Raw genomic sequence first — 22,250 nt, forward strand, 5'->3', positions numbered from 1 at the left:
GCTCGGAAGAAACGTTGAAAAGGAATGTGATAGAAACCTTTTAGAATTTCTAAATTGGTTCTACCATCCTACATGTTGGAAACAAGACTTAGAAAGAGAACTGAGAACGACTACGCCAAACTCCGAAGTCCACACCATCCCGTTTTTCGACGTCCCTGGAATTTCGTTAAATAATGGCGTATTCTCGATGCACCACTAGAAATAGGAACCACATCCTATAAACCTAATTTGAACAATCGAGAAGCTCGGATTTACGATCTTATCCTAGATCCGTTCGACTCGCGAAAATGAATATCGAGAACTCCAACGAATCCCGTGCCAGAAAACAAGACCATTCCCGAAGAAATATGGAATAATGCACCACCACGTGGGATCATTATGACCTAGCACCGAAGCTAAGGAAGCACTCGAAGAATACTGGGCAGACAAGCCTCATCGTCCCAAGAGCCCGAAATGACAAGCGAAGATGACATCGTCCACCACTCAGACCCCTATGCACGCTTTGGAGGACCTCTCTCGTCCCAGATCCCTATGAACAATTCCAAAGCATGGACACATCTTTCTATGCAGATCCATCCAATCGCCCCCGAGAATTCCTAACCTTCAGAAGATGAAAATACAAACTGGCCGAAGAAGAAGCATCACATTGGGCTCATGAACAAGCATCCTCATCACGAAGATTGAACCGCATCCTCTCACCAAGACCTTGAAGCCCTTGAATGAAAATATGAAGCACATCTCCTAGAGGCAGCTCGGATGACTCAAAGGTGTGCTACAATGCTCGTGATGGACGAGACCGTTGTCCGTACATTTTCACCGTAGCAAACCACCTGTTCACTTTTACCGTAGCACTAGGCTAGGGAATGTACTGCTCACGCACGGCTTCGTTCATAGTGTGCGAATAATTCCCTTTCGGTGCCCCCGTTGTTCCCGGACCCGTGAGCTAGGTCCCGTGTGTCTTTTTGTGACCTCTTATTGCCTATATAGGCAAGGAGGGTGTAATGTTTTGGGCAGAGTCCCCCGAAGTAAAGTGTGCTTTGTGAAATCTCTCCATGGCTTTCTAAACTCCCTCTTCTTCTCCAGCCTGGTAGGATCCTTCAAGAAATGCAGCTTGGGTAGGTTAGAAACGTTTCCATCCTAGCATCTCTAAGTGTCTCTAGGCTCTGAACTAAAGGATTGAGTGGTTTGCTGCTAAAAGGCTGTCCCTAAAGGGCTTGAACGGGGTTGTTCGCCCACTGTGGGATGCATACCTCGCTTAAATTTACTCTTCCTCCCCGGTTCTAAGTCTAGGTCCATTTATGGTATCGTGAGCCATGGTTTCGTTTTTTAATGTTGCCCATTCCATGCGCTTGACAGTGAATCCAAAGGCTGAGAAGATTTCCTCTCATCATGTCTACAACCAGAAATCCTCGGCACCCATGTCCCTTACACCTTCGTCTTCATCCTCAGCACCTCCTGAGTTCCGCGTATCTAATGCTTCAAAGATAGATTACCTTTATGAAGTCTCTCTTACTGATGAGACTAAGATTTCTAAAACCCAGCTCCCCCTCATGAACCCCTACTCCGCCTTTGCAAAGCCAAACTCATCATTTTCACCTATCCGTTCCATCCGTCAGCTTATTCACCAAACTCCAAAGCAAGTAAAAGAGTACGTCCCAGTCAAAATTCGACCAAAGATCCTATCCCCTCCACCGAGAAGGAATACTTTGTTACTCTCCGCATCCCTCCGAATTTCCCTGCACAATGGGCTCAACAGGATACACTCATGTCCATTATGGAGCCGCACGTCTTGCTCGACTTTCACTATCGAAAAGGTTTGCCGCTGGTGGCAAGAGTAGCATTACTAGACACCAGGTTTTTACAATACCAAAGATGCTTGCATTGGTACTGCTCAAACTACTTTGAATGCAGAAAGTCTTTTGTCACACTATATCCCAATTTCAACATCGCTCTTTCGCATCCTCGCCATTTCTTTTATGAAAGTCCAAGTCCAACTTACCGGGAGCCCTCAAACCGCCGACTCGTAGAATGCAACACTACATTACTGATGGTTTATCGAAAGTGCAACCATGCACTTGACCTCAACTTCAACAATGGTAATGAAGACGCCTTGTTCATCTCCATGCGTAATGATCGCATCCCGTATCCATGTTCCTAGACGCATTCCAAAGGATACGTTGGCCAAGCTCCTTCCGAGACTTGGATTACCAACTACGAAAAGCTACACAGCATAACAAACCTTTCCAAACTACGAGAATCTGAGTTCGTGAGAAAAAAAGATGGAACTGCTTCCATCAAATTTGGCAAGGAAAAAGAAGAAAGTCCTTCTATCTTTCAAACCCTCTTTATGATTGAACCATGTGTCCCTCGCCTATTTCCGAGCTAGATCCAAAAAAACATGTCAAACATTTTGATGGTAATGGACATCCTGCTTCATTACTACAAAGACAATCATGGTCATTGTTTTTGGGATCCTTTTTGTCGTTGCTTACCGCACAAAATCCCCGACGAGGTAAATCTTTTGAAAGACCCCACCTCAACTAAAAGGCCAAAAGATAAAATTTTCCAAAGGTACTTGGACGGAGATTCCTCCGTCGATACTGGGTGAATGTGATAAATACCAATTCATGGTTTCTTATGCACCACCTCCATCACCAGAGCCCAGTACTATATCTCAAGCCTTACCAGATCCACCAAAAACACCACCTCCATCTCTTCATCGGAAAAAGCAAGTTCTCTCTCCATTCTATAAGCCAATCCTTAAGTGGGCTAAGAAACATTCTTACCCGCTTGAAGTTCCATCAGAAGCACCATCCACTTCTTCAATAGCCATGTTCCAAGAAACCGATTTTCCTCCTTGTCAAGGAAGGATCAAAACTCTCGTTCCCCTTTCTACGGAAGAGTTTATTGATCCTCATGGCGTATACCGCCATGTTCCTAAAGTTCCTACTCCCACCGATGTGGATGAACATGGGAGACAGAAACCTTCGGGCCGAGGCCGTCTTAAATTGGCAATCAGAGACTTTGTTAGCACAGAATAATGCCTTCAAGGCTATTGATTCCAAAATCGGAAACGTGCAACAAGACCTCCGACGATATGATGAGAGTACCAAGAAGATACTTTCTGAGTTCCAGAAAAGGCTTCATGCTTTGGAATCAGGACAACATCTTGGGTACCACTATCTTGAAAGTCCAAAACCGTAGATAGAGAAGCTCAAGAAGCAAATTCAGATTCTTGAAGAAGGAAGGTTTAGACCTTTTGATCCACTAGCACCTCCCCCTGTTCGGACCGGTACGTACCCCCAAAGACCGCAAATATCTGTTTTTGCCAATATTCCGGAAGATACCTCCGAAGAGAACCGGATATGGCGAAATACGAAATCGCTCAAAGCCCCGCAAGGAAAAAGGGAAACAAAAGACAATCAAGCTCAATTGTCATAAGAGACAAACCAGACTTCGATGATGTTATCAAATCCACTAGAATCCTTTTTGAAGGATTTGGGTAAGCAAGAAGCTAATCCTAATACCCAACAGCTCTGAGCCCGATCCCCGTTATCCCCGAAAAAAGATTATGCTTTGGCCGAGCAAACTTCGTCTACTACATCGACTCATCATCCCTTTCCTCTTTTCCATCCTTCTCGATCATACCACTAACTCTCCCCTATTATTCCACCAACCTCACAAATATTTATGGCACACTCCTCCGTACTATGATTATGAAATGGAATCAAACTATGCTGATCCAGAATTTGGACAGACAAGTAATCCCACCAGAAACGATTCCACCAGACATGTGTCTATGGCATCAAAACAATTCTTCTCCATTGATGATATTCCTTACCCAAAATGGCCAGAAAGACTTGAAGAGTTTCATACTTGGTTAAGTACATAATCCATTACCAACCATGATATGAATGATGTCCTTTACAACTTTGTTACAAGATTCACAGGAGTCTTAAATTTTGGTGGCGCCACACTCACGGAACAAGACCAAATCACGTTCCTAATGTCACCAAATTTCAGCCATGCTCTTACTTATTTATATCATGTATTTGTGGAACCCCCGAGATCTCAAAGAGCTGAAAAGAAGAGAATTTTTCGAAAGAAGATGCTGCTCCCTTCGAAAAGCATCTTGATAAGCATTATCGACTAATGCTTCAGCTCTTTACCAAATTGGAGCAGATCCAAATTTAAAGCATGTCTTCCTTACTTCTATCCCCAAAGAGCTATCACAGATGGTTGAAAGATCTTTCTTCGGAAAGCAAAGAAGAATACAAGACGTTCCTGGGGAGAAATTCAGCAAGAAATCCATCTATGTCTTGAAGAATTATGCTTAAAGCGTCGGATGGTCCGAACATACATCACAGATGACAGACGTCTTGAAGGAGCTTGTTCCTCTCAGAAGTTAAAGATCAAATGCTCCAAACAAGATTGTGATGGTACTTGTGGGAAGTATTCCCCGTAAGAAAAGCACTACAAGAAATATTCAATTAAGAAATCCAAGCATGGCTCCAAGCATTTCCGGAAAAAGAAGAAATGGAGATACCTACGCAAGAGGAAGGAGCACACAGGCCATAAGAAGTCAAGTCGTTGCTACATTTGCAACAAAAAAGGACATTTTGCCAAAAATTGTCCTCAGGCGAAAAAAGGTCAGATTCATCTAATAGAGAATGAAATAGGTTTTTCACTTGAAAAGGATGATATTGAATCCTTATTCTCTGCGATGATGAACCATCCGAACAAACTCTTTGTGCCATTCCTATTTACCAAACTTCTAGTGACACCGAAGTCCGACTCAGGGATCTCGAAGATATTTTTCACATATCGCCCACATCTCCAGAGCCAAATCCTGACATATTCTCAAGCCATAATCACTGTCCCCATTTCCCTGTTAAAATCCTCACCTCAAAGTTTGCCAAACCTATCAACGTCATTGCTCTTATTGACACAGGAGCAAGTTGTTCCATTCTAGACACAAAAGTTATACCGAAGAATTCTCGACTCCTTACATACGATACTTCACCCCTGGGCCGAGATACCTTCTCCACAAATGTCGAACCACTCCCGTCACCCGGCTTCTTCCCGAGTGTTCCATAACGCAAAATTTTTGGATCCAATCTTCCCAATAAAGATCCGATAATTGGGTGGGACATCATGACTCAAATCTCTCAACTTCGCATCATTCCCGAAAAGGTCTTAGATATAAAGATCAATTCTCTGAGTTTGTTAATATTCGAGGCTGTTTTCCATTGAAATGAGTCTCGCTAGATCCGATTATGCAAAAGTTGTTAGAATCTTGTTCGTAATCCCATGCAGAATTTGCCCAAAAGTGCTCTCATCCTTTATGGAAAAACCCCGAGTTCTTTGTTCGTCTTCCTTTCAAAAAAAATGAAGACATAAATCCAACCAAGGCGAGCCACATGGGAATGAAACCAGAGCATTTGGTTTTAGCTCAAAAGGAATGCTCGGAACTTTTGCAACAAGGCCTTATTGAAGTTTCCGACTCACAATGGGCTTGTGAAGCCTTTTTATGTCAATAAGCGAGCCGAGCAAAACAGAGGGAAAATGAGATTAGTGATCAACTATCAACCTCTCAATCTTTTCCTCCAAGATGATAAGTTCCCCTTACCATCCAGAGACTCACTCTTTAGTGGTTTAACCAAGGCCCACATCTATTCCAAATTTGATCTCAAAGCCGGATTTTGGCAATTGGGTATCCATCCCGAAGACATCCAAAACAGATTCTCGTATTCCAAACCAGCACTTCCAATGGAAAGTTCTTCCTTTCGGTCTAAAGGTAGCACCATCCCTTTTCCAAAAGGCCATGTGCCGCATCTTCCAACCAATTCTAGCAAGTGCAGCCGTATACATTGACGATATTCTCGCTTACAGTCCCGATGAATGAACCTACACCGCTAACTCCTTGAGCAACGGAAATCGTAAGAAAGCATGGCATTATGCTTTCACAAAGAAAGATGAATATTGCCCAGACGGAAATTGAATTTCTTGGTATGCACCTTAACAAAGGAACATACTACCTGGGTCACATATCGCCCAAGAATTACTGAAGTTTCCTCAGATAACTTCACAACAAAGCAAGTCCAAGAATTCCTTGGGATAATTAACTATCTCGGTGTTTGTCCCAAATATCGCAAAGCTTCGATTCCTTTGCAATCCATGCTAAAGAAAAATTTCCCACCACGGGGAAAAGCTCGTACTAAAGCAAGTTCTTTGAACTCAAGGAGATTATGCACTCCCACCATTACAAATACCATCAACTGAAAAAGAATTCTCCAAACCGACGCTGATGAATACCGGGCATTTGTTTCTTTGAAGAAATTGATGGTAAGAGACTCCTATGTGCCCATAAAAGTGGGAAGTTTTCTCAAGCTGAAATGCATTACCACTCCACTTTCAAAGAAATCCTAGCAATCAAAAATGGAATAAAAAAATTTGAATTTCATCTCATCGGCCACCACTTTCTGGTGGAATTAGACATGGCATCTTTCCCTCAGATGACCAAGTTTAAACAAAAACAGATTCCAAATTCCCAACTGCTTAGATGGGCTAAATGGTTTTCAAAATACTCCTTTGAAACAAAGCATATTCCCCGGAAAGAAGAATGTACTTGCGACTTCTTATCAAGGCCAAAGGCACCAGGCCGAGATCAACATGTACATCAAACGGCTCGCTTTCCATATACTCAACCATGGAGTAAAATACAAGATTGAGAACATCAAAGATTCGCAGAGCTGGAAATATCCCCGAGATTATTCAGATCCAACGCTGACCTTGCTGAGAACCTGGAGAACCTCATGTGGCGATGCCATACAGACCTATTCAGATTCAATGGAGGTTCGATTCTTTATCCTTTCGGGTTAAATATTAATTATCCATTCATTCATCCTCTTATCCTGGAAGGAAGATGATTTCCCGAATGCTCAAAATGTTATTATGGTACTTAACCAATAAGTATCTCGGGATAGCCTTTGAAATCCCAACCCTGAGATTCGTTGCTAACCTCACAAGGATATTCCCGCTCGGAAGAAACGTTGAAAAGGAATGTGATAGAAACCTTTAGAATTTCTAAATTGGTTCTACCATCCTACATGTTGGAAACAAGACTTAGAAAGAGAACCGAGAACGACTACGCCAAACTCCGAAGTCCACACCATCCTATTTTTTCGACGTCCTTGGAATTTCGCAAATAATGACAGATTCTCGATGCACCACTAGAAATAGGAACCACATCCTATAAACCTAATTTGAACAATCGAGAAGCTCGGATTTGACAGATCTTATCCTAGATCCGTTCGACTCGCGAAATGAATATCGAGAACTCCAACGAATCCCGTGCCGGAAAACAAGACCATTCCCGAAGAAATATGGAATAATGCACCCACCACGTGGGATCATTATGACCTAGCACCGAAGCTAAGGAAGCACTCGAAGAATACGCAAGCCTCATCGTCCCAAGAGCCCGAAATGACAAGCGAAGATGACATCGTCCGCCCCACGGACCCCTATGCACGCTTTGGAGTTTGGTGAATAAGCTGACGGATGGAGCGGATAGGTGAAAATGATGAGTTTGGCTTTGCAAAGGCGGAGTAGGGGTTCATGAGGGGGAGCTGGGTTTCAGAAATCTTAGTCTCATCAGTAAGAGAGACTTCATAAAGGTAATCTATCTTTGAAGCATTAGATACGCGGAACTCAGGAGGTGCTGAGGATGAAGACGAAGGTGTAAGGGACACTGGTGCTTCGAGGATTTCTGGTTCTGTAGACATGATGAGAGGAAATCTTCTCAAAGACTTTGGATTCACCCGGGCAAGCGCATGGAATGGGCAACATTAAAAACGAAACCATGGCTCGATACCATAAATGGACCTAGACTTAGAACCAGGAGGAAGAGTAAATTTACTGCGAGTATGCATCCCACAGTGGCGAACAACCCCGTTCAAGTCCTTTAGGGACAGCCTTTTAGAAGAAACCACTCGCCCTTTTTAGTTCGTAGCCTAGAGACACTTAGAGATGCCGGGATGGAAACGTTTCTAACCTATCCAAGCCGCATTTCTTGAAGGATCCTACCAGCCGGAGAAGAAGAGGAGTTTAGAAAGCCATGGAGAGATTTTCACAAAGCACACACTTTACTTCGGGGGGACTCTGCCCAAAACATTACACCCTCCTTGCCTTATATAGGCAATAAGAGGTCACAAAGACACACAAGGGACCTAGCTCACGGGTCCGGAACAACAGGGCACCGAAAAGGGAATTATTCGCACACTACGAATGTAAACCGTATCGTGAATGACATTCTCTAGCCTAGTGCTACAAGAAAAAGTGAACAAAGGGTTTGCTACGGGAAAATGTACGGACTTAATCTGGTCTCGTCCATCACGAGCATTGTAGCTACACACCGAGTCATCCGAGCCGCCTCCTAGGAGATGTGCTTCATACTTCGCTCAAGGGCTTCAAGGTCTTCTGGTGAGAGGATCTGCCTTCAATCTTCGTGATGAGGATGCTTGTTCATGAGCCCATGTGATGCTTCTTCTTCAAATTCGGTTTGTATTTTCATCTTCCCCGAAGGTTAGGAATTCTCGCCCGGCCCATTGGATGGATTCGCATAGAAGATGTGTCCATGCTTTGGAATTGTTCATAGGGATCCTGGGACGAGAGGTCCTCCAAAGCGTGCATAGAAAGTGGTCCCGAGTGGACCGGACGATGTCATCTTCTTGTCATTTCGGGCTCCATATGATTCAAAACAGAAAAGTTATCTAAAAAGTCCTATATCTATTGTATTTGTACCAACTCAATTGGGTCAATTTAATAATAAATTATGTATAATTTTACTCCTAAACATTTTGACAAATTATTAATTTAATACTAAATCTTTAAATGATTTGCCCTTTTAATTTTGGTTGAAAATTGTTGATGTGATGATCTAATAAGTGGGATGACTGATATTCATGTATATAATTGTCAAAACTTTTATGAAATTTGTATTATTTTTTTTCCTAACTCTAGGACCTCGTCAACTCGAGGTTTGGGATAAAAGAAAAGAGAATAGAGAAAGAGAAAGATGATAAAAAATTTAGAAATCTAACAAAAATTTAAAATCACAAAAAGTATCTACGTCAATATAACGCAGGAGTGCTGCGTTGACTAGATTATTATGTAAGTGATTTTTAGTTAAAAAAGGCTGAAAATATTAAATTTATGATTAAATTAATAAATCGCTAGAAGATAAAGCGATTAGATTAAAAGGTATAAAACCGTGCCGATGCAAGATTGTGCTAAAGTCAAGTCTTCCCTGACGCGGTGGGCCCTCCGAAAAAAGCAGTCCACGGACCGAGCTTTTTCCGCTGGAAATTACGTAAGGGGTTACATAACACTGCAATAATTGAGGCCCCCAGGAGTCACGACGGATTCAAAAAAAAAAACGAACGGTCAAACGCGTTTCTCTCTTCGATTCCTTCTTCTCTTCCCTCGTCCTGCCCCCGGGATGACTCGATCCAGCGAATGGAGGGGCGACACGTCGGGGCGACAGCGTCACCTCGAGACCACTCGCTGTCGATTGCCTGCATGGTGGTTCCACGTTGCTTGACTTAACGTTGGAGGGACGTGGCGCTTTGGGTACAAGGTTAGAGGTAAGGTTCAAGGTGAGATAAATCGGTGGGGTCCCTCGACTCTACGGTGGTTGTCGGGTCTGTTGGTGGATGACGCGGACGCGCCGCCTTTGGCCTTTACCTCCGCGGCCTTTCCTCCTTGCTTCTTTTAACAACCTTTTTTTTTTTTTTTGTCATTTAAAGAAAATGGAAGGGAGTTGTGTTGAGATTCGTTGCACAAGAAATGGACGCATGACGGAAAGGAATTTAATAGAATTGATGGACGCCTTCATTCGCGGGTCTACAGGGCGCGAATAAAAAGGTCATCTATTCTAGAAGTATTCCCAGTCGATTTTTCTTAGAAAAAAAATATATTTGATATTGAGATGAAATTTCTATTTCTAGAATATAAATTAATTTGATGATGATATGAAATTTCTTCCTCTTAGGTAGTGACAATGGCCGGCGTGTGATGATAGGTGAGCGGACCACTAATAGAGAAGTAGAAAATTTTCGCTTATAATTATTCCAAACCTATTTCTATATTAAAATTTTATTATAGAAATTAAAAAATGAAATTGCATTACTAGATGGATTTCTATTTCAAATTTATTTTTAAAATTGAAAAATGGTTATGATTAGAAATAGAATAATTATCATGCATGCTTTAAAAGTCCTTATCCACGCTTGCTTAAAGAAAAATATTAATTTCTCTTTTACAACATAGATCGGCTTGGCCTAACTTAATAGAAGCCATACTATTGGGATGTTAAGGGTGTCTTTTGTTTGAGTGATTTTTTTTTATCGCGAACTAATTTTCTGAACTTTCATGTGTCTAATTTGCCAAAATGCATTATGGTTAAAATTAGAAACATGAATTCCCCTAACTTGAAAAAAAAATACATTTTCCTTTATTGTGAATTTTAGTCTGAAACAAACATGCCTTCAGATTTTGTTGCACGAGAATTTTAAAATTTTTGAGAAATAAATAAAAAAATAAAGAACTTTGTCTTAGATTCCGTTTATTTTGCAAAAAATAGATTATTTGGATTTTTTTTTAATATTCACTTATATCATTAAAAATAATTAGTCGATGACAAAAAATTATGTCTAGATATCTTCGTGGATAATAAAAATATTATTAATTGATTAATTATTTCAAGCAATATAAATATTCATTTTTAGGAAATTGTTTCATAATAATTCATTTTTCATGAAATAAAGGAGGCTTTAATTAGATTTGATTGGTAGATGGGCATGATCGCACTCAAACTCCTATGTTAGGGTCCCTAATATACACTTTAGACAACAACTTTGAAAAACTCTCCATTTTGCGACTTGATATTTCAAAAATCTATATTGTTTACATCTAAAATTACCACGATTTATTTATTGCATTTCATCCTCCGTTCTACCTACAGGATGTAAAAGGTGGGTTTTGCGAACATTACCTGCCAAAAATTCTAGGGATTTCAAAATGTAGGTGCTCATTGTCTGCTTCAAAGTTAGAGGATGCAAAATACCCTGAAGGAGAAACCTGAGGATAGTTTTAAAATAACTCGAAGAGGACAATATTTAATTTTCTCGAAATAACAATGGTACTTGTATGGAAAACAAATTCGTGATTTCAACACCTGATCGAACCAATTGCCCAGTTAATTTAACTCGGAAATAATGGACTGTCTGATCGTCACTTTAATAAAAGAAAAAATGAAATTTCTTAATCTGATGAAAAAGTCAAAAGTACAAGAAGGTTATCGAGTAAATAAAAATAAAAAAGCCAATTATTTTATTCAAAAGTCGTAATGTACACATGGTGTGGTCATGGTCCACTTTTTTCGATTTGGATTTAGTTGTTTTTGGGAAAAGTATGACCCATAGAATTGAATATTTATTTAGTGTCATGTTGATTTTTGGATCTTTTTTCAAATTGTCTAAACTTCGATTTATTTCTGAAATATAAAACTCGTGGCGGAAACTACGAGACCTATCTCGGTGGAAAACAAAAATGTATATTGAACCATAATCATAAGTTCAGCTGGTTCAATAGAAAACTAAACTTGTACGACCCATTCTTTTAAAAGGCAAATGACATTTCTTATGTATACATACTACTATTGATAATGAGATAAAATTTCCATGATTGATTTTTATGCACGCGATAGATTGATCATGGCATTTCCACCATTATTAGAGAAACATCCTTAACTAGATTTCTTTATCGGTTTGATGGTAATACAACTTCCTTTTAAAAAGCAAATGGGTTATACGCATCTCGCAAGAAAATTAATGCATTCCATATCGGTTATATGAATCTGAATTTAAAAAGAATCGCTTCATTCTAAAAAGAACTAATTTGTTCATCAAAGTTCAATAAATCATTTGATCTTTATCGCCATCATCAATCAACTCATTGCCAACTATGAATCTCTTTGTCTCCAACTATCATCGCCATAGTAAATAATTATTAATACTTATCGAGAAATTTATAATCGCGACAACTGATTACTATTTTTGTTATTTTCACTATCAATTTCTAGTTCAGAAAAGTTGATTCGCTAAAATCAGATAATAGTAAATTCACGTCGTGGTCGGACATCTTTTTGTTTTCCACAGGAATTTCATCGTTGTTTAAAGAAAAAGATAAGGTAACTTCGTAATAGCGTCCCATCGGCGTCAACATTTGTTTCTTTTTTGGCATCCCTTTAATGACGGAATCCCTTTCCGAAGGCAAATATTAAATTCCTCTGGATATAAATTATCGAAATTAATCTTGCTAAGAAAAATCCGAGTCCGATCGTTCGTCGGGACGAAATCTCTTCCGCCGCTATAAAACACGACCGTTCTTCCATTTCCCACCACCACCATCTCCTCCACCGCCGCTGCCGCGTGCACCACGCCCAGCCTCAGAAGCATCATCATCACCATCATCTTCTCCTTCCTCGTCTCTCTCCGACATCGCGAACCCCGAACGAAACCTTTGCAGCTTCGTAAATTTCCTCAGATTCGATGGCCGCTTGCATAGACACTACCCGGAGAGAAAGTTGCCAGCTTTCCCGCGACCCGAACAGGTCCCAAGGCGACGATCTTTCCCGCAAGTTCGCGAAATGCCGCCGGCCCAGTTTCTGCGACCGCGTTTCCTCGATGTCGATGATGCCCACGTGCCAGAATCGCGGGGAAGTCGCGTCCTCGTCCGCGTCCGACGAAGCCCTCGATGCACGGGGAGGTGAAGATGATTTGTGGCCCGTGATGCAGGAGGAGGCTCTTTCCGACGCCTGTCAAGAACCCATCTTGTGCAGTTACTACCAGGACTCGATCTTGAGTCACATCTCGTTGGAAAGCGCTCTGGCGAATCAGCTTTCTGTTAAATTGAGCAATTCGAGCATCTGCAGCAGAACCCTTTTCGACCTTTTCAAGGGTGTCTTTGACGATGAACCTGAAATCATGAGTGCCGTTAGGGCGGACTTGAGAGCAGTGAAGCAGAGGGATCCTGCCTGCAAGACTTACATCCATTGCTTTCTTAACTTTAAAGGGTTTTTGGCATTTCAATCTCATAGAGTGGCTCATAAGCTGTGGTCACAAGGAAGGGAGAGTCTAGCATTCTTGTTGCAGAACAGGGTCTCCGAGGTGTTCGGAGTGGACATCCATCCCGGGGCGAGGATCGGGCAGGGGATACTGGTCGATCACGCGACTGGAGTGGTGGTCGGCGAGACTGCGGTGATCGGGAACGATGTGTCCATTTTGCATAATGTGACTTTGGGAGGCACTGGTAAAGTCTCCGGTGATAGGCACCCCAAGATTGGGGATGGGGTCTTGATAGGCGCGGGGACTTGCATTCTCGGGAACATTACGATTGGTGATGGAGCTAAGATTGGTGCGGGGTCAGTTGTGTTGAAGGATGTGCCGGCCCGAAGAACTGCCGTTGGTAACCCCGCAAGGTTGGTTGGAGGGAAAGAGAACCCAATTGAGCTCGAGAAGTTGCCCAGCTTCACGATGGACCAAACTTCACATATTTCCGAGTGTTCTGACTATGTTATCTAGAAGACTAATCAGTCAGTTAATTTTTCTTCCGTTCATTTATTCTGGTCTGTTTAGTTCGGGTGGAATGTTCTTTTGTGGTATTTAGAGAGAACGGAAGTTCTGCTCCACAAATGGCAAACACCTTGCTGTAGTATCACTAGCATGAAGGTTTTGTCTTGCTCGCTGCTATCGCTTGCATGGGTTGGAGCAGAAACCATCTACTTAGTTTTGTGTATATTAATGGAGACATTCTCTCAGGAGCTGATAGACTATATTCCCTCCCAATCATAACGGCAAATCGATGTTTGTCGGGTTTCTATGGTTTATTGCTGATTGTTATGAAAAGAAAATGGCTATGGCCGTACCATTGTCTAGCTTCTTTGCTCATTCACTCGTAGATTGCTTGAACCGCTGCTGTCTTTTATCATTATGTGCATCGTGCATCATATTTTCCGAACATGCATCTGTTCTAAAGATGCATTTTTGTCTGACATGTCAATAGTTAAAATCTGGAATCGGTGTTTCAGAGTTGGAACCCTGGCATTGCTCCGATGCTCCGTTCAAAGGCAAGTGGCTAGGGGTGTGATTTGCATAGGAATATATTTGTTGGAAAATAAAAGGGCACTACGGGATAAATTTCTTGTTTTTATCTGTGAAGGAGAACATTCAGGAAAGTCAGAAACGGAAGATCACTCAGGAGGATTAAACTGAGTTGTTATTGTCTTCACTTTAGCACGTGGCTTGAAAGGATGGATCAGAGTATCCTTAAAAGAGGACTAAACTGAGTTGTCATCCTCATCAACCTGAGCAATGTGACTCATTCTTTGGGAAATTCACAGATGAACTCTGGATGCTAAGGCAGAGATTTACTTAGTATCAGTACTGGAATAGTGTTCTTGGATATCTAGGGTTGGTAATGTAGCTGCTGGTTTATGCGAATGGGATTCTAACTGAAAAATCAGGCGGAAGCTTTGGATTTTTCCAACTCCCTTTCTTTATGTTGTGTAATTGACAAAGACCTGTTGGAATGAAACTTTCTTACCAAAAACATAGAAGGGAAAGAAAACTAAGCAATTCTCCCCGGTAAACCGTGCACTCATGCTGGCTTTATGGACTACAACCTAACCAGGCGTCACATAAAAAAAACATGTGGATCTTCACCCTTTGAATTCCAATTCAATGTGCTCGCAGTTTGCTGAGTGCTAAATGCAAGACCCAGGTGACCATGAGCATGCGTCAATGCCGACCTGTTCTCAATCTTGCCTAGTTCCTAGATGAACATATCTTTCACATCGGCAAGTCTTGGTAATTGTGCATTACAAGGAACATTCCCAGAGCAGATTTTTCACTTACCCAACCTCAAGGATCCGAATTTGCAGTTAAATACTGATCTCACTGGCACTCTTCCAAAAGTCAACTGGACCAGTCCCCTCGTTGGATCTCTCTTCCACCAGCTTCTCAGGGGAACTCCCCATTGAAACTGGCAACCTAAAGAATTTGAAGGTTCTAAATCTACGTGCCTCCAAATTTACAGGTTCAATCCCTTCGTCGCTCGGGAACCTCACACGAATGAGTGTTTTGGATTTCTCTCAAAACAATTTCACTGGTCCAATCCCATCCTCACTAGACCTTTCTGCTAACGGATTTAGTGGCACGGTGGAGCTGGAATGTTCATGGAACTGCGGAACCTCCACACTTCAACTCTTTCGTTTTGTGGTAATCCATCTCTGATCACGGACAGCAGCGTCAATTATATGTTTCTGAATTTTATGTCACTGACATTGACATCTTGCAATCTTCAAGAGTTCCCAAATGTCCCATCAACTCTCAATTCAAGGTTGAAGGTCTTTGATGTTTCTCGCAACCTCATCCTGGGTGAGATACCCTGTTGGTTCTGGGAGGTTGGGAAGGATACACTGGAATATATATATATATCTTTATGATAACCTTTTAACGGGAGAAGTTCAAGGAAAATTTTTAAGGAGGAAAGTGAAAAGTATCAACCTCAGGCGCAATTTGCTTGGAGAGGTTCCTTCTCAAATTCGCAATGTGAGTTCTCTTATGAATTTAGTTTTATTGCGTAACAAACTCAATGGCAGAATCCCCAATGTACAGGAAATTTGATCAACCTTCAGTGGTTGGATTTAAGCGATAACAATCTCGAAGGGCCACTACAACTTCCGCCACCTTCTCTCTGTCTTACAGGTCTCGAGCAACAGTCTCACTGGAGAGATTTCTTCTACGATCTGCAATGTAAATTCCTTTTATGGTCTGAATTTGTCGAGTAACAACTTCATTGGGATGATTCCATGGTATCTTGGGGATTTAAGCTCCCTGTTCTGGTTGGATTTCAGTTATTATCGTTTGGAAGGGCCCCTCGGTCTTTGGCCAACTGCATGAACCTTCTTCAAATAGATTTCCGCAACAGCATGCTCGATGATGCTTTCCCCCATCGGCTGCATCTCTCCTTAAGTCTACTTGATTTGAGCTCAAATAAATTCCATGGAACTCTCTAGACCAGCAAAGTACGAAATCTTCATTTTCTTTACTCTATCACATCAGCCTAGCCTAGCTCATAACAACTTTAATGGTCATTTGGTGGTGGATAATTCTGAAAATGCGCGCACACTTGACTTGTCCAACAACTTTAAAGGAAAAATTCTGATTCCACCAGCCTCTGCCAATTTTTTTTTTTTTTCGAACAACAAGTATAAGGGCGAGATTCCATTTTCAATTGGCAATAGGACGGCTTGTAGCCCTCCTCTTGTCTAATACCAGCTTGACTGGAACAATTCCACCTTGCCTGCTGAGTTCCAACATGAGCCTCTCTGTTGTAGATCTTCGTCTCAATAACTTCCAATCAGAGGCCGACTGCCTCGATATTTTGTAAATTGTACGAAGCTAGAAGTCCTAGAATTGAGGATACCCAGTTGGCCGGAGACCCTCCCGGAACTGCAGTCCTTTTCTTGAAATCCAACAACTTCCATGGGTGGATGCAGAGTTTCAATGCAAATCATTCCTTCCCAAAGCTGCGGATTCTGAACATCTCTAGGAACTCTTTCCGTGGTCCTCTTTCATCAGTTTTTATTGGAAATTCGAGAGCTATGATGACAGCAGATGGTGAAGAAGACGGTCAGCTGTATATAAGCGACCCGGCATATCAGGATTCTGTGGAGGTTACTGTGAAGAGGATAGGAATTGCACTAGTGAAATTTTGAAGATTTTCACAGCCATCGACTTGTCCAACAATGAACTCCAGGGTGGATCCTTAAAGCCACTGGAAAGCTTATCTCACTTCAAGTACTAAACATCTCAGGAAATAACATCACTGACCAGATCCCGGCATCTACAGGGAATCCGGGTAATCTCGAGTGGCTAGATCTTTCTTCCAGCAAGCTCAGTGGAGTGATTATGGAAGTACCGACGGACTTGACATCTCTCTCCATCTTCAGAAAATTTACTTACTGGTCCAATTCCCCAAGGCAATCAGTTCCACACGTTTAAAGGTCATTCATACACTGGTACTCTACAGCTATGCGGATTTCCATTGACAAATTCTTGTAAAGACGATGAAGATCGACGTCCTCCACCATTGACTTTCCTTGAGGAAGATATTTCTGACTCCGTAGATGAATTTGACTGGAAAATCATTTTGATGGTATACGGATGTGGACTAGCATGTGGATTATTGACGGGATATATGGTCCTTTAAACTAGGAAACTTGAATGGTTTATGAGAAATGCAAAATTTTGTAAGACCACCGTTAACTATTCTAAAAGTTTAAATTGTTAGATGAAGGCATGGTTTAATATTTAATTATTTTAACACTCCCTTCATGCTTAGTCTGGTCTTTTTGTCCAGTACTAAGTGTGGACATATTTAATTGATGGGACAAATGAGACCTTAAAAGATTTGAATTAAGGACTTCTAATTTTAATACCATGTGAGAATTTGTGAGATCACTATCAACTATTCTAAAAGTTTAAGTTGTTAGATGAAGGTATGGTTTAATATTTAATTACTCTAATAAGAAAGATTGAAAAATCTTGCAAGGATTAGAAAGCTGAACAAAAATCCTCCTAGAATTTATGGAAGATGAGCTAAGCAAGGAGTTCTCATGGTGACTAATCTTCGGCTTCTTCTTTACATATTATTTATGTGACTTACTAATTTCCACTTGAATATTGTTTCTTCTAACATTTTGAGGCTGGGATGTTTTCAACTTCTTATCCTTTTTCCAACTTCAAAAGAATAAGGAGCAACTGCTACTTCTTTGCTCCCACATATTCAGATGTAGCAATAGGTTAGAAAAATTCGTCCCAGTCATGGATCGCACTTGCTCAATCATCACTGGACGAGGAGGAGGCCCATATTTCAGAGACGTGAAATAAATGCCGCCGATATTCTTTTCCCTCTGACGCTTGCTCAGTATTGTCCTGACTAAGGGCTGTTTATTTATTAGGAAATGTCCTCGACTTTTCGAGCTGAGTGACGATAACAGGTCTCGTCTCAAAAGAACGTCCTTGTTGTTAACCCTTTTTTTTCCTGTATGTGGGAGAAAAGGACGAGCTAAATGCAGTTAAAAGAAACGCTGTCCTCGCTAGATGGGCCATTTGTACCTACTGAACTTCTTGTGGTATTTGATATTATTGCATTTCACAGAGAGGACTCGTCAAAGAAAGAGAGTTATCAAATTGGTTAAATAACCTCCCTACCAAACTTGGTCAAGTGAAGCTGTTGGGACCAAGCCACTTACAGAGTGAAGCATAATCACTAAGGGGCGCATGACAATATTTCGCCCTGAAATAGTTTCAACATAAATGAATTTTTTCTATTTCTATTTCTGGACGAGTTTCGAGGAAAAATCTGTTTGATAACGATACAAAATTTCTTTTGAAAATAGAAATTCGTTGATAACCGAATAAAATTTCTATTTCTTAAAACAAAATTTTCTTTTTTTTGGAGCAAATGAAATGTACATTCTTACAAATTTCATATGCTTATGAAATCATTGACCCAAATACAAAGTATGACTTTTTTTTTAAAGTAAAGTCTCCATTTTTTGCAAAAAAAAAAAAAATACAAAGTAAGAGATGTTATATCAAATTTTCTAAATTTTCACAGAAAATTCTTTAGCATTCACGTAGATAGGTAATTACGGTCAAACAATATATACTTATCAATAGTCTCCATACAATAGAAAAGAGAGATCAATATGTATTACTCTTGAGCATGATAGAAGGTTCCCAAAATTCTAGTAGAATGAAGGCGGGCAACCATATTCTAATCCCCTTCATGCTAGTGTGTCACGTTGATCGCCGCCACGGTTTACGATATCGAGCAATCGTTTTAGAAAAAAACACTAAGAAGTGTATTGGGTAATTTGCGGCAAATTTTACAAAATCGGCGAATTTTACGAAGTGTAACAAGGACCATTACAAATAAGGGAAATCATCAAGTAGAACATCAGATTACAAGAATTGAGATATGAATCATCAAATACATTATCACAATACAAAAGCAAAGATTGTAAATCCCCAAATACAAAATAATAGAAATACATTACAAAAATTAAATACATGATTTCATGGAATCTCCGGCATATTATGATCCCTTGCCATCTTATTGGCAATATTCTTTCTAAGCATGTTCATCTCAATTTCCTCCTTGGTCGATGTATCACCTACAACCTCATCTTGTACAAAAAGTTCACATGAGTACTGGATCTCCATATAAGGAAAAGTTTCTATCCCTCCTATCTTGATCACGGATGTAGTTATGGATAGCACAACATGCAATTACAACATGTGCTTGCTTTCGAATTACAAATGCAGGCATGTGTTTCAAAATAAAGAAACGATTCTTTAATGCCGCAAATGATCTCTCAATGACATTCCTCAGTGAAGAATGCCTATAGTTGAACAACTCTCTTGCTGTTCTTGGTCGTCTTGCTCTACCCCTATACTCATTTAGATGATACCGTTCGCGTCTAAAAGGAGTTAAGAATCCCGGAATTGATGCATAACCAGAATCTACAACATAGTATTTGCCTATAACAAAATATTCATATATTAGTAGTGATTTGTAAATACAATACAATCTTAAAGAAAATTGATAATTCTAGAACAAGTAAAAATACCTAGTGGAGGTCGAGGAAATTCCAAGCGAGGAGTCTCGAGTGCCGCCGATAACACCCCGCAATCGTTGGCGATCCTTCCTAACCAAAGATACACAAAAGTGAATTTCATATCAAACGAATATACACACATCACATTTTGAGTGGTACCTCCTTTTTTGCCTCTAAATGGGATTTGCTTTGACAAAGGTATAGAAGCATGAACATAAGTATCATCAATAGCGCCCACACAATCATGTTGTTTTATCAAAGACTAGTGTTATATAAAATTAGCAACAAAATGAAACTGATATTATAAATGAATGTATGAAAATCTTACCTTAAAATAAAGTTTATGGTTGGGATCCATAAGAATCTCATTTGGGACCACATCAAAGGAAGGCGATACGATAATCTTTTTTGCAAGTTTGAGAATTGCTAGCAACACTATAGTGAAGTATTTGCTAATAGTTTGTCCCGAACATTGGAATCTCTCGCATAAAGATCTATTCGAGTTCTTGTGACAAATTATAAATAAGAATATCCCAATTTGTTCATCTACCTTTATATATCGACTATCTTTCAGCCAACCTCTTGCCTTCACTTGATAACTACACATGCTACTTTCACCCCCCTCCATATTACCTATGCCTTCACATGCAAAAAAGAAAAAGAAAGGAAACACAATATGTAAGTAAGGAATCTAATAATAATCAACAATAGCCACAAAGTTTTCATAATTGCATCATAAAAAGACCAAAGTATCTCAAATACATAAGTCATAGAGTGAAATTAAACAAAATATATAAATCCATAGCATACTACTCAACATCTGTTTAAAGAGATTCAAGAAATCCACGTCTCCTTTCAGGTAGCATTGTGATAAAAGCCTCTCTCCAACTGGCATGAAGACATGATTGATTCACAGCTTTGTTGTAAATATTATGCTCTAAATCAGGCATACTATTTAAGACGGCAACCACGGCTGCTGTGGAGTAGGGGTCTATAGTTGATGGGGCATCTGAGGTCACAAAGCCACTTGTTGATTGAGCCGTCTTGATTTTAATCATTTATTGAATGGCTTTGCAGGTGTCACTAATATCATATCTGGTACTCTTCCTCCTCCTCTTAGAATTTGGAGTCCTATCATGCTTGTGTTTCTTAAGATTTGAGGTAGTAGTTGTATCAGGTATGAAGGCCTCATCATTAATACGCTGTTCATCAAATTCCTCTGGATCACCTACTGCATAACCACTACCACCATCACCGTTGTCACCACCATTGTCATCTCTCTCAGAGGACACTACCACTTCTTCAGCATATCCTACCACTTCTTCTGCATTTCCTGATGCATAGTTCCCAAAAGCATATGTATCACCAAACACGATACATAAATCATGATACTGAGGAAACCCATCATTTCTGAATTTAGCCCGTTCGCTATTATTCTGTAATTTATACAATAATGACATATGTCAGTAATATAATCAAAACTTGCAATACAATATGAACAAAATGACATTGGTAAATTGATACCTTGATGTGAGACTCCCACACACTTTGATCATCCACAACAACTTTATTGTTTATATTATCCCATCCAAATCCAGATTGTGACAAAAGTTTCTTGAAACTACTATAATGTTTCTTCGCCTTGTTGACCCCGTTCTTCAACTGAATTACACTAAAGTTGAGTCCCATCCGGCTATTGAATTCCACATGTATGTTATTCCATCATGTTTTGTTGAAGGTAGAAGTGGTGCGATTTCCCTTTGTTACCTCTCGTTACCAACAAGCTTATAAGCTCATTGGTCAAAGGCTCACCCACTTTGCCATACAAACCTCTTTGTGGGAAGCCATTTAACCTTAACTACTTGAGCATCAAATGAGCCATATTAATTGGTGTACCAGTTCAAGCACGTAGACTTTGATGTTGATATCACATCAAGCAAAAAGAGAATAATTCTCATATGAAATTTTACAAGCAACCATATATTATAAGCAAAAACCATTCCTACTCTCTTGACTCGACATCAAAATCACGGATGAAAATCTGATCTATTGTATGAAAAATTCTTTTAATAATATGGTAACTAGCTAATTACATAGATGTGACATATATTTTCTATGCATGAATCTCCACAAAGATGCCCACATGTATCTTTTTTCAAGTGAATTTGCACATTAGATCTCTGTTTGTGGCTTTAGTGCAAATTAGAGTCAAAATACTGAGACAATACCAAAAAGTTGAGTGACATGGGATAAATCAAAGTATAGCTGCAAAAGTATGAAACTTGCCCTAAGGTAATCTTCATCAAAGATATCTAACCAAAAAATGCCGAGAATGCATGCTCATTGGCCACAAGTCATTCTCCTTCCTTTCAACCCTAATGCCAAAGCACCATTTTCTTTTTATATTGTGTATCACAAATTTTCATAGAGGCTTCTTAATAAAGGCAACCTCACTATAACTCAAACAATTCGCATTCATGCAGGTAATGGCACAAATGTG

General features: G+C 40.2%; 2 protein-coding genes across 2 annotated transcripts; one reads left to right on the forward strand and one right to left on the reverse strand.

Moving 5' to 3' along the window:
- The first annotated feature begins 12,382 nt into the window (after positions 1-12,382).
- Positions 12,383-14,600, forward strand: LOC104450427 (serine acetyltransferase 1, chloroplastic). The gene has a single exon (XM_010064978.3). It carries the CDS (start codon positions 12,612-12,614, stop codon positions 13,641-13,643), a length of 1,032 nt encoding a protein of 343 aa, XP_010063280.2. The 5' UTR covers positions 12,383-12,611; the 3' UTR covers positions 13,644-14,600.
- Positions 14,601-20,808: 6,208 nt separating this feature from the next.
- Positions 20,809-21,439, reverse strand: LOC120294512. The gene is made up of 2 exons (XM_039314637.1): positions 21,275-21,439; positions 20,809-21,186 (listed from the first exon to the last, which is right to left on the reverse strand). The coding sequence occupies exons 1-2, from the start codon at positions 21,437-21,439 to the stop codon at positions 20,809-20,811; spliced, it is 543 nt and encodes a 180-aa protein (XP_039170571.1).
- Positions 21,440-22,250: the final 811 nt, after the last annotated feature.

The sequence above is a fragment of the Eucalyptus grandis genome, chromosome 6 (genome assembly GCF_016545825.1).
Source record: "Eucalyptus grandis isolate ANBG69807.140 chromosome 6, ASM1654582v1, whole genome shotgun sequence".
NCBI classification, from domain to species: Eukaryota; Viridiplantae; Streptophyta; class Magnoliopsida; order Myrtales; family Myrtaceae; genus Eucalyptus; species Eucalyptus grandis.